Source organism: Panthera leo, chromosome D4, assembly GCF_018350215.1.
Source record: "Panthera leo isolate Ple1 chromosome D4, P.leo_Ple1_pat1.1, whole genome shotgun sequence".
NCBI classification, from domain to species: Eukaryota; Metazoa; Chordata; class Mammalia; order Carnivora; family Felidae; genus Panthera; species Panthera leo.
This window is the reverse complement of record NC_056691.1, coordinates 50,101,717-50,114,882: the sequence shown is the minus strand read 5'-3', so window position 1 is coordinate 50,114,882 and position 13,166 is coordinate 50,101,717. Positions and strand designations below refer to the sequence as shown.

At 37.3% G+C, this 13,166-nt stretch overlaps 1 protein-coding gene across 3 annotated transcripts in view; it reads right to left on the bottom strand.

The window, feature by feature from the left end:
- Positions 1-13,166, bottom strand: part of IFT74 (intraflagellar transport 74) — an 89,040-nt gene that overhangs the window by 69,449 nt on the left and 6,425 nt on the right. For all 3 annotated transcript variants that reach the window (XM_042913491.1, XM_042913493.1, XM_042913492.1), the window contains exons 3-6: positions 4,785-4,920; positions 2,471-2,519; positions 907-1,005; positions 687-747 (exon numbers count right to left, since the gene is read on the bottom strand). In XM_042913491.1, the coding sequence (XP_042769425.1) occupies positions 687-747; positions 907-1,005; positions 2,471-2,519; positions 4,785-4,920 (345 nt within the window). The remainder of the gene's footprint in view (positions 1-686; positions 748-906; positions 1,006-2,470; positions 2,520-4,784; positions 4,921-13,166) is intronic.

Here is a 13,166-nt window from a genome sequence, read left to right as displayed (position 1 = left end):
GTAACACTATTTTTTAACAGAAGTGAGATAAAAGTTTTCCCCTTTAAGACCAAATGCCACTGCCGTCTAGAGCACCTACAGAGTTAGAAGAAAGAAAATTCTGACACTAAAAAGTGTAATGGGGCCAAGACCACCCCAAAGATTGCGACAGTTATGAACAAAGCCAAGGAAATTATTTCTTCAGAAAGTAAACATTAGGAAAAATCCTTGGTGGAACTATGTTTATGTTACATACTCTATTTTGGCAGAAGGCAACCACTGTATTTTGGATGAAACATAAGAATGGAGGTAGAATCTGTGCACTACATAATTAAAATTTTTAATATTTCATAATAAAAACCACCCATAGAGAGATAAAATGTTTTTTTTACAGAAATGACAGTTAGTACCCAAGAAATTTTAGCTACTTTTAAAATGATTATTTTAATACTGTTAGGGAAAATATGTATCTGCAAGTAAATGTATTTTCTTAAGACTGGAAGAATACATATCTGTTAGGCCAAATGATTTCTGGTGAGAAAAATGAGGGAAAAAGCAAAGGGAGGCTTTAATCTCTATACTCTCCCTTGTTACAATCTTTCACCATAAGCATGTATTCATGTATTATTTAGTATCTAAAATAATATTTTTTGAAGTGGTAAAAAACAATGGAAATATTCAAAAAAATCTCAGAAAAGGGCAAATACCATATTGTAGTCTGCTAGTTGTCCTTGAAACTCTTTGATTTCAACAGCTAAAGTCTCAGCTCTGTAAGCATAAAACAAATACATTCATAAACACCTAAATAAGAAGAACATTATAAACATTATGTATAATTACAAATTTGGTATTAAACTTCTAAAGCATATTACATTGAATATTGCTCTTAAAAAGACCTTGCATAATTTTAACTGCAAAACTACTCACCTCTTTTCATATGACAAATATACTGAATTCTCTTGATTGTACATTTCTATTTCTTTCTGAAGTTTATTAATTTCTGTTGTAAGTTCACTTATTTTACTTCTAAATGGAAAGAAATAAAAAAGTCAGTAATAATCCTAATCCAGAAAAGAGCTTTTCTAGTCAAGCAAATTTTTCATAAATGTGTAACAATAATATAAATGGTTTTGTGAAATTTCACTAAAAAAAGAAAAACAATTTATGTGGCCTGTTTGACTAAAATGAGGCATATCCCAAATGATAAGAAACTGAAATAGATTTTCTGATCATTAAGATGAAATAGGACCAGAATGTAAGCCTGGTCAAAATAACAATCTATAGACACAACTAGATGCCTAATTGTCATCCTCACAGCTCCTGCTACTCTTTAAGGTGGGGTTTCTCAAAAGCAGCACTGCTGACAGTTTAGGTCAGTAAAGGATACTCTGGCAGTGGGGAAGGGCTATCCTATGCACTGTACAATGCTTAACAGCATCCCTGGTCAAGTTGTCAGTAGCACACACCCCCAACCCTAGCTGTGACAACCAAAAATATGTCCAAAAATCACCAAATGCTCCCTGGGGGCAAAAATCATGGACAGTTGAGAACTAGTGCTATAGAGTCAAACAATTACAAAAATACCTAGACCCATTTTTTTGATACAGAAGCACAAATCCTGGAAAAGTGAGGATATGCAATGCTGAAAAATAGCTCTATATCCTTTCTTTCTTTTGATTAAAAAGTGGCTGGATATGAAGAGATGCTATGTAAGTGCTGGCCTCATGCTAATGTTAGCATTAAGGAGTGGTGGGGAAAACCTACACTTCCCTCTATTGCCTTCTAGAAGTTTGAGACCCATAAAGGATCCTGATAATTGACAAACAAAAGACTGCAGAAGAAATGAAAAAGAAAACAGAGGTTTTAGGACATGATAGAAGGATGGATTAAATGCAATGGAAATAGTAGACAAAGATATAGATGATGAGCCAAGAACAAAATACAATAAAGCAGAAAAATGAAGACTGAACAGTAGGACATCTGAGCAAAAAAAGGTAGATAAAGAATACGAACAAAGTTCTCAATTTAGAGCTTCATTCTTAGAGACATAATGAACTTCATGAATTAATTAAAATTAGGTTACATTTGTGGCAACTGACCAATTATACATTTATGTAAAACTCTGCACTAAAATATTATAAATAAGTATACGCATTTTCCCTTTCTTATTAGATACAACTGATGACATTTCAGTGGTATGAATAATATATTTCATAGTAGTTAGTGAAAGAAGCATAATAAAAGATTATTCTTATCATTATATGATAGTGAACTTGACATAAATTAATTCACACACATGCAAACAAATACAATTTAAAATCTCGACCTATTTGTATTATCTCATATATTTTGTAGCACAGCCAAATTAACCAGAAATTATAACACAACATAATTCTTAAAAATCAACAGACACCTAACTATCTTAATAAGCACCAGTGTTAAAACTTCATGACCATGCATAGGAAAAAAAAAAAATGTTTATTGAACATACCGAAGAAGTCCAAGATAATAAGATTTGTCTAAAATTTGCCTCTGGGGACCTAAAAAAATTTTTTTTAATTATTAGTGTTCAGTTTGGAAATACCACCAAAATAGTAAAGCCAAAGCACAACCACAATTATACTCCATAATTCTGTTGAGTCCTTATTTATGCCCCAATAAATCTGATAATCAAGATGACAGATTCAATCAATTGAAAAGACGACTGGGGTGCCTGGCTGGCTCTGTTGGTATAAAGCACGTGACTTGTCATCTTAAGGGTCATGAGTTCAAGCCCCATATTGAGTGTGGAGCTTGCTTAAAAAAAAATGGAAAAGAGAACTAATATCTTAGCATCATAACATAATGGAAACTTGAATTAAGATCACAAAAATGGGACTAAAGGTAGCGGTGTTAAGACAGGAAGTACACTCTACAGGTCAGGTTAACTGAATGCAAACTCAATCTAAGAAAGTCTAGGCACACAAGGGTGGCTCAACAAGTCAAGTGGCTGACTCTTGATTTCAGCCCAGGTCATGATCTCATGGTTCGTGAGCATGTGCAGAGCCTGCTTGAGATATTCATTCTCTCTCTCTCTCTCTCTCTCCCCCACCCCTGCAGTCTCTCTCAATCTGTCTCTCCCTCAAAATAAATAAATATTTTTTAAAAAGTCTAGAACAGGGTTATCCAATAGAACTTTTTGCAACAATGGAAATATTCTATACCAACACTGTCCAATAAAGCAGCTACTTGGAATTATTAAACACTTGAAATGTGGCTGATGATAGCAGAGAACTAAATCTTTTATTTAATTTTAATTAATTTAAATTTAAATAGCTACAAGTAGCTATTAACTATCATAAAGCACAGTGAAGATTTAGACTGTGGATTTCTCAATGCAAGAGATTATGATTTTTCATAATTTGTCTTAGAGACCCTTTTTTTTAGAAACATGATCTTATTTCAGTTATTTCAGCAGGACTAAGAAAGTACCCCTAGGTTAAATGTCCAAACCTTGACAGAGGTGACCTTGCAAAGTGGAAAAAGTAAGGATAGAGAGTAGTAACTGTGAGGTTTATGATCAGAAGAGGGAGAGAAGACTAGACAATGATACAATTTTGACATTTCTTCACAGTATTGATATCAAGCAAGCATTTCTAAAAAATTGTGTTTTTTTTTTTTTTAAGTTTATTTATTTTGAGAGAGAGGGGGGGAACCAGTGGGAGAGGGGCAAAGAGAGGACAGAGGATCCAAAGTGGACTCTGCACTAACAGCAGAGAGCGCTCAAACCCACAAACTCACAAACCGTGATATCATGACATGAGCCGAAGTCAGACGCTAACCAACTGAGCCACCCACATACCACTAAATAATTGTTTTTTAATATTTAGTGAGCTAAGTGGTATTATAATAAAGTAAAAAAATTTAAGTCTCCTGAAAGGCATGGCATACTATATTACAAAAGGTAGCATAATATCTTATAATTAATTTTGTCCCAGTAGAATATCTTCATCCCTGATAAGTCATCTGTCACAAATACAGAAAATAAAAAACTCGTTATAAAGCAGTTTACCATGCTTTGATTTGTATGTATCACAGACCAATTTTTGAATCATAAGTGTACCATTATGCTTTTTTAAACACATACATAGGCCTAAGGAAAGATGCAGTAAAAAATGTGTTAGCTTCAATTCCTTACTTAAGAAGTTACGTATTATAATGGATTATTAATTATTAGAAAAGTAACACTTCTTGAGTCATTTATCATAAATACACAAATACCTTAATAGTGTAATTTTGATATGGAAACAATCAAAAAATATTTCAGAATATTTCTATGTAGTACTAGAAACCTAATTTTCATTCCTGAGCTTTTCTTCAAATTATTTCCAATTTCTTCAAGTTATAGTAAAGCTCCATGTTTAGAAAAATGAAGATTAAAGTTCACAGTGTATTTTCATAGCACTTTTATTTAACCATCACCATAATTTTGTGAATCAAGGAATAAAAATTGAATAAAATGGCCTCTTTATACTTCTTGGCTAACTAATATGGTACTGCAGTACTATTTTTTTTTTTTTAGTGTTTGTTTATTTTTGAGAGACCTCAAGTTGGGGAGGGGCTGAGGAGGGGGTGGACAGAGGATCCTAAGCGGGCTCCATGTAACAGCAGCAACCCCAACACGGGACTTGAACTCACAAACTGCAACATCATGACCTGAGCTGAAGACAGACACTAGTAACCAACTGAGCCACCCAGGTTCCCCCAGTAATATGGTACTGTGATACTTCTTATACAAAATATACTCGTCTTTTTAAAAGAAATACCTTTCATTCCAGTTTTCATTCCACTCAAACCTTGTTGTGTTACAGGACGATCAGCAACTTTGATTTGAGAAGACAGAACTCCCCCTGTCCCAATGGTACCACCACGAGAGCCTGGTCTTGCTGTTCCAGGTGGCATCTAAATGAAAAACATGATTTCAGTTTTAGTAAACTAGAAAAACACTATACCTCTAGTACTGTTATGACAGCAAAGAGATTATTTTTTAAAAATTAAAATTACATTTAATTTGTAAAGTATTCCTTACATTTTTGAATTTCCTAAATAGGACATATTAAATAAAAGTCTTTAACATTTAAAATTCTATGAACAATAGATGCCGGCAGCCAAGCTAACCAACCAGCCTGATGGCAGGGACCAGACGGTGGATGGATCAGGACTGCAGGGCGGCCCACTGACAGTGAAGCTTCTTGTACTCCTGCTTTTATGTAATTTGGCCTTAGCATTGGTCAGGGCAGCCCCCTACCAATCAAAGTACCTGGGGGAATCGTCTGTTGGCGAATTGCCCACGACAGGCCCCAGGGAAAAGAACCACTGGGGAAAGAAAGAAGATTCCGCAAGAAAATCATGCAGCCCTACATCTAGCCCTTGCCACCCCCTATAAAGACTCCTCTACCTAAAGGAAGGATGGCCCCATATATTTCCCAGCCAAGGAGGGAACAAATGGATTTGAAAGCCCCACTCCGGCAACAAAGGAGTGTATCCATGGATACAAGTTACTCCAACCCTAGGCCCACCTGGCCCCCAGGAGACATTCAAGATGATGATTGGACCTGGTGGGTTAAGGTACAGAATGGTTCATTAGTTCCTAGGTATACATTGTCTCTCTGGGAACACATAAGGCGTGGGTTCCCAGGGTCCTCTTGGCTCCCTCCCGGCACCCCAGACCAAAGCAAAAACTTTTTTCCTTATACCGCAAATGGTTCAAAAAAACAATTAAGAAGTCCTGTCCCTGTAAGTGTTCCACTTGAGGTGTTGATAGATGACCTTTCATGAAAATAGCAAAGCAAATGCTTTATAGATTATAGATAAACGTAGATACATAATGAAATAATGTGAAGAAATTAATCAATAAGCAAAGGGCAGGAGGGAACATTACAAGAAAATAACCATGTTGTTCCTTAATGGGTGATTACACATAGGAACATTTTTAGAATTAGGTAATGCCAGAAAAATAGATGACGCATGCTACAAGGAAATTGCTAACAAATATAATGCCACATTTGCCACAATAAAGCAGCCAGTCAAACACAATGCTGTTGTCTGTGTCCATTTTTTATTTTTTCACCGGCGCCATTCATCCTTCGGGAATCCCTGGATCTGCTGGGGCTGGACCCCGGCAATTAGATAGTACATTTCTTTAAAATTTAAAATTCTAGAGGAGTTAAGATGGCAGAGAAGTAGGGTTATGGGGATTTCCCTTCCCTTCCCTCAAACACAGCTGTATTGAGGTCAGAACACTTGGAACACTCAGGAAATCAATCTGTGGAGTGACAGAAAAGTCTCCACAGGTAAGGGAGACAGCTCAGCAGGACACAGATGCATTATGTGAACTGGGGGAGATAAAACAGCGTAGGCACAGAGGGGAAGGAGCCCCTTCCGTGGAGAAACAAAACGGAGAGAAAGAAAGGCTGTGGATTGTGGTATTGTGCTAGTACAAGAGAAAAACTTCTCTGGACCATGGACTGGGGAAAAAAAATACCGAGAGTGCCAGTTTCTACTTTGCAAACAGCCTTAGGAATTGAAGATCAAAGATAGGAGCTTTCAAAAGTGTGCAAATTTCACCAGACTGAAGTCACTGCAGCTTCCATGTACACAAGCCTGGGGGGGAGAGGGAGCTGGCCCCAGGGCACAGTAGCAATCTCAGGGGCATGCTGAGAGGTAAGTCTCCTTCCTCCAATACTGTGGGAAGAGGGTCTATTGCCCCACCAAGGACAAAAGACCCTTCAGGCGCCAGCAGGGCTGAGTGGTGCTACACCAATAAATGGAATCCACGTGGCACAGGGCCCCTTAAGACACCAGGTTCTGAATCTTAGCCAAGAGCCTAAGAGGTGCGGGAGACTGTGGAGAACAGGCTGACCACCAGCACTATTCTGTAAGGGCTGCCTGAACAGCATGGTTTGAGAAACCCAGTCCAGGGAGGAGAGACTGGGGTGTTGCCATTTTTCTCCTCATCACCAACACAGTGGGGATTGAGGGAACAGAACAGTTGCCCCCAGTGGAGGCGGGACTGGTTTACACCAGACCCGCCCCTCGTGTCTAGCAATCTAGCAACTGCTCATCTACTGGAGTGGGAATGACACTGACTGAACCAGACAGTCCCTCCTCCAGACGAGCACAGCCACTGGTCCCAGACACCAACAGACAACTGTCTTGTGGTTTTGTATGTTAGTCTGTTTTTCTTTTTTTTTTCCTCTCTTTTTTCTTTCTACCCTCTTTTTTCCTTTGGAATCAGGATCATAGTTTCTGATTTGATTTTTGGTCAATTCTTATTATATATACATATATATATGTATGTATTTTTTTCAGGCATTTTTATTCTTTTTACACTTTTTATAAAGCTCCATCTTTATTTTCCTTCCTCTCTCTCTGGATTAAGCCTTATAGTTTCTTTGATTCTCTATTTGGTCTTTTTTTTTCACTTCTTTCATTTTTCACTTTCTATGGGATCAGGTTCCCCACCTTTTCCTTTCTTCCAGAGTTACTTCAACGAACAAATCAAAGCACACTTGGTGGAAGGTCCAAACAATCCACCACCACAAGTAAGGAGGAGCTTTGTAGAAGACTGACCAGTGGGTACAGCAGCCAAATACACAACACAAGAGTGCACGCAACACACTCCAAAAACACTTCCTGAAGTGCCTGGCCCTGGCCAGTGTATTATCCCTCTTTAATATAGTAGTAACTTGCAGATAGAAGACATAACAAGCTGTTAAAACACATAAAAGCCAGAAATGTAGCCAAAATGTTGAAACAGGAGAATTCTCTTCAAAAGACAACCCAGGAAGAAATGACAGCCAGAGAATTGCTCTTAACAGATACAAACAATATATCTGAACAACAGTTTAAAGTAAGTCATAAGACTAATAGCTGGGCTTGAAAAAAGCATAGAAGACAGCAGAGAATCTATTGCTGCAGACATCAAAAACGTAAGAAATAGTCACAATGAATTAAGAAATAACTGAGATGCAAAATAAACTAGATACAGTGACAGCAAAAATGGAAGAAGCAGAGGAGAGAAGAAGTGAAGGTAAAATTATGGAAAATGATTAAGCTGAAAAAAGAGGGAAAAGAAATTATGAGACCACAAGGGGAGAATTAGAGACTTAAGTGAGTCAATGAAATGAAATAACATCCATATAATAGGACTTCCAGAAGAAGAAGGAGAGAGAGAAAGGGGCAGAAGGTTTATTTGAACAAATTACACCTGAAAACTTCCCTAATCTGGGGAAGGAAACAGACATCCAAGTCTAGGAGTCACAGAGAACTCCCTTCAAAATCAACAAAAACAGATCAACACCATGACATATAGTGAAACTGGCAAAATACAAAGATAAAGAGAGAATACTGAAAGCAGCTAGGGACAAACAAGCATTAACCACCAAGGGTAGACACATAAGGGTAGTTGCAGACCTGTCCACTGAAACTTGGCAGGCCAGAAGGGAGTGGCAGGAAATAAATACTCAATGTGCTGAAGAGGAAAAATATGCAGCCAAGAATCCTTTATCCAGCAAGGCTGTCTTTCAGAATAGAAGAAGAGATAAAGGCTATTCCAGACAAACAAAAACTAAAGGTGTTCCTGACCACTAAACCAGCCCTGCAGGAGATCCTAAGAGGGACTCTGTGAGTGGAAAGCAGTAAAGATTACAAAAGACCAGAGGCATCACCACAAGCTTGAAACCTACAGATAACACAATGACACTAAATCCGTATCTTTCAATAATCAGTCTAAATGTAAATGGATTAAATACTCCAATCAAAAGATACAGGGTATCAGAATGGATAAAAAAATAAGACTCATCTATATGCTACTTACAAGAGACTCATCTTAAACCTGAGGACATCTGCAGGTTGAAAATGAGGAAATCCATCTATCATGCTACTGGGCATCAAAAGAAAGCCAGAGTAGCCATAGTTATATCAGACAAACTAGATTTTAAAACAAAGTCTGTAACAAGAGATGAAGAAGGGCATTATATCAAAAGAGGTCTATCCATCAAGAAGAGCTAACAATTATAAATGTTTATGTCCCCAATGCCGAAGTACCCAAATAATATAAATCAATTAATCACAAACATAAATAAATTTATACACAATAATAACATGATTGTAGGGGACTTTAATACTCCACTTACAACAATAGACAGATCATCTAGGCAGAAAATCAATAAGGAAACAACGGCTTTGAATGACACATTGTGTTGCATCCACACAACTCCTGAAACAGAATGCTATGGGCACCAGTGACAGTCACAACAAAGTTTATTGCAATGAGAGGCAAGGCCAAACGATCAGGACTGACACTCTAGACCAGAGTGAATCTCTAACAGCCGGGGTACCGAGTTTTTACAGCTGACCACATAGACCACATCGTCTTATCATCACCTGGGAACAAAACAAAGAAATAGTTCCCAGATGGGGGTGGAAACAGTTCAGACATTTCCCTTGCCCCAATCCAATCAAACACTAATCCAATTTATTTTCCTTGAACTTTTGTTCCCTTGATTGATAGGACAAGGCTGTTATCTCTTAATCTACAGTGTTAAAACAAAGCTGTTATTTCTTAAGGCTACAGGTTAGCCCTACACTACAATTTAACCCTTACAATTGGAACAGATGGACTTAACAGATACATTCAGAACTTTTCCTCCCAAAGCAACAGAATACACATTCTTCTCGAGTACACATGAAACATTTTCCAAAATAGATAACATACAGGGTCACCAAACAGCCCTCAACAAATATAAAATGACTAAGATCATACATACCATGCATATTTTTAGATCACAACACTAGGAAACTTGAAATCAACCACAAGGAAAAATTTGGAAAGTCCCCCAAATACATGGAGGTTAAACAACATCCTACTAAAGAATGAACGGGCCAACCAGGAAATTAAAGAAATTAAAAAATATATGAAAGCAAATGAAAATGAAAAAATGACCGTCCAAACCCTTTGGGATGCAGCAAAGGCAGTCCTAGGAGGAAAATATATTGCAATTCAGGCCTATCTCAAGAATCAAGAAAAGTCCCAAATACACAATCTAAACTCACACCCAAAGGAACTAGAAAGGCCGTGGCAAAGAAAGCCCAAAGCCCGCAGAAGAAAAGAAATAACAAAGATTAGAGCAGAAATAAAAAATATAGAATCCAGTAACACAGAACAGATCAATGAATATAGAACAGATCAATGAATAGCCAGATGAATCAAAAAGAAAAGAGAGGACCCAAATAGATAAAATCACAAATGAAAGAGGACAGATCATAACCAACACCACAGAAATACAAACAATTATTAGAGAATACTATGAAAAATTATATGCCAACGAACTGGACAATCTGGAAGAAATGGACAAATTCCTAGACACTTACACACTGCCAAAACTCAAACAGGAACAAACAGAAAATTTAAACAGACCCATAATCAGCGACAAAATTGAATCAGTTATCAAAATATCTCCCAAAAACATGAGTCCTGGTCAGATGGCTTCCCAGGGGAACTCTACCAGCCATTTAAAGCAAAGTTAATACCTATTCTTCTCAACCTATTCCAAAAAACAGAAATGGAAGGGAAACTTCCAGACTCAATTCTATGAAGCCAGCATTACCTTGATTCCCACACCAGACAAGGACCCGACTGAAAAGGATAATTACAGGCCAATATACCTGATGAACATGGATGCAAAAATTCTCAACAAAATACTAGCAAATCGAATTCAACAGTATATTAAAAGAATTATTCACCATGATCAAGTGGGATTCATTCCTGGACTGCAGGGCTGGTTCAATATTTGCAAATCAAACGTGATATATCACATTAATAGAAGAAAGGATAAGAACCATATGATCCTAGCAATAGATGCAGAAAAAGCATTTGACAAAATACAGCATCCTTTCTTAATAAAAACCCTCAAGAAAGTTGGGATAGAGGGAACATACCTTAATGTCATAAAATCCATATGTGAAAGGCCCACAGCTAATATCCTCAATGGGAAAAAACTAAGAGCTTTCCCACTGAATTAGGAACACGACAGAGATGTCCATTCTCACCACTGTTGTTTAACATAGTGTTAGAAGTCCTAGCCTCAGCAAATAAGACAACAAAATGAAATAAAAGGCATCCAAATTGGCAAAGAACTCAAACTTTTACTTCTCACAGATGGCATGATACTCTACATGGAAAACCCAAAAGACTCCACCAAAAAATTGCTAAAGCTGATACATGAATTCATCAAAGTTGCAGGATATAAAATCAATGTACAGACATCAGTCACATTTCTATTCACCAATAATGAAGCAACACAAAGAGATCAAGGTATCAATCCCAAGGTATCAAGGTATCAATCCCATTTACAACTGCATCAAGAATGATAAAATACCTAGGAATAAACTTAACCAAAGAGGTAAAAGATCTGTATGCTGAAAATTTCACTATAGAAAGCTTATGAAAGCAATTGAAGAAGACACAAAGAAATAGAAAAACATTCCATGTGCATGGATTGGCAGAACAAATATTGTTAAACTGTTGATACTACCCAAAGAAATCTACACATTCAATGCAATCCCAATCAAAATAGCACCGGCATTCTTCACAGAGCTAGAACAAAAAATCCTAAAATTTGTATGGAACCACAAAAGACCACAAATAGCCAAAGTAATGTTGAAAAAGAAAACCAAATCGGAGGCATCACAATCCCAGACTTTAGCCCCTTCTACAAAGCTGTAATCATCAAGACAGTATGGTACTGGCACAAACACAGACACATAGAGCAATGAAATAGAATAGAGAACTCAGAAATGGACCCACAAATACATAGCCAACTAATCTTCGACAAAGCAGAAAAGAGTATCCAATGGAAAAAAAGACAGTCTCTTTAGCAAACGGTGCTGGGAGAACTGGACAGCAACATGCAGAAAAATGAAACTGGACCACTTTTTTACACTATACACAACAGTAAATGCAAAATGGATGAAAGACTTAAATGTGAGACAGGAAATCATCAAAATCCTAGAGGAGAAAACAGGCAGCAACCTCTTTGATCTCGGCTGCAACTTCTTACTTGACATGTCTCTGAAGGCAAGGGAAATAAAAGCAAAAATGAACTATTGGGACCTCATCAAGATAAAAAACTGCACAGCAAAGGAAATAATCAACAAAACTAAAAGACAACTGATGGAATGGGAGGAGATACTCGCAAATGACATATCATATAAAGCGTTAGTATCAAAAATCTATAAAGAACCTACCAAACTCAACACCTAAAAAACACATAATCCAGTAAAGAAGTGGGAAGATATGAATACACACTTTCCAAAAAAGACATCCAGATGGCCAACAGACACATGACAAGGTGCTCAACATCATTAATCATCAGGGAAATACAAATCAAAACTACACTGAAGTATCACCTCACATGAGTAAGAGTGGCCTAAATTAACAGCTCAGGAAACAAGAGATGTTGGTGAGGATGTGGAGAAAAGGGAACCCTCTTGCACTGTTGGTGGGAATGCAAACTAGTGCAGCCACTCTAGAAAACTGTGTGGAGGTTACTCAAAAAATTAAAAATAGAACTAACCTACAACCCAGCAATTGCGCTATTTATCCAAAGGATACAGGAGTGCTGATTCAAAGGGGCACATGCAACCCAATGTTTACAGCAGCACTAGCAACAATATCCGAATTATGGAAAGGGCCCAAGTGTTCATCAACTGATGAATGGATAAAGATGTGGTATATATGTATACAATGGAATAATACTCAGCAATGAAAAGAATGAAGTCTTTGTAATGACATGGATAGAACCAGAACATATTATGCTAAGTGAAATAAGTCAGTCAGAGAAAGACAGGTATCTATGATTTCTCTCAAATGTGGAATTTGAGAAACTTAACAGATAACCATAGAGGAAGGGAAGGGAAGGAAAAATAATATACAGAGAGAGAGACAAACCATAAGAGACTCTTAAATACAGAGAACAACTGAGGGTTGATGGGGCTAGGTAGGGGATGGAGGGTGGGGGAAATGGGTAATGGGCATTGAGGAGGGCACTTGATGGAATGAGCACTGGGTGTTGTATGTAAATGATGAATCATGGGAATCTACTCCTGAAGTGAAGACTACACTGTATGTTAGCTAACTTGAGGGG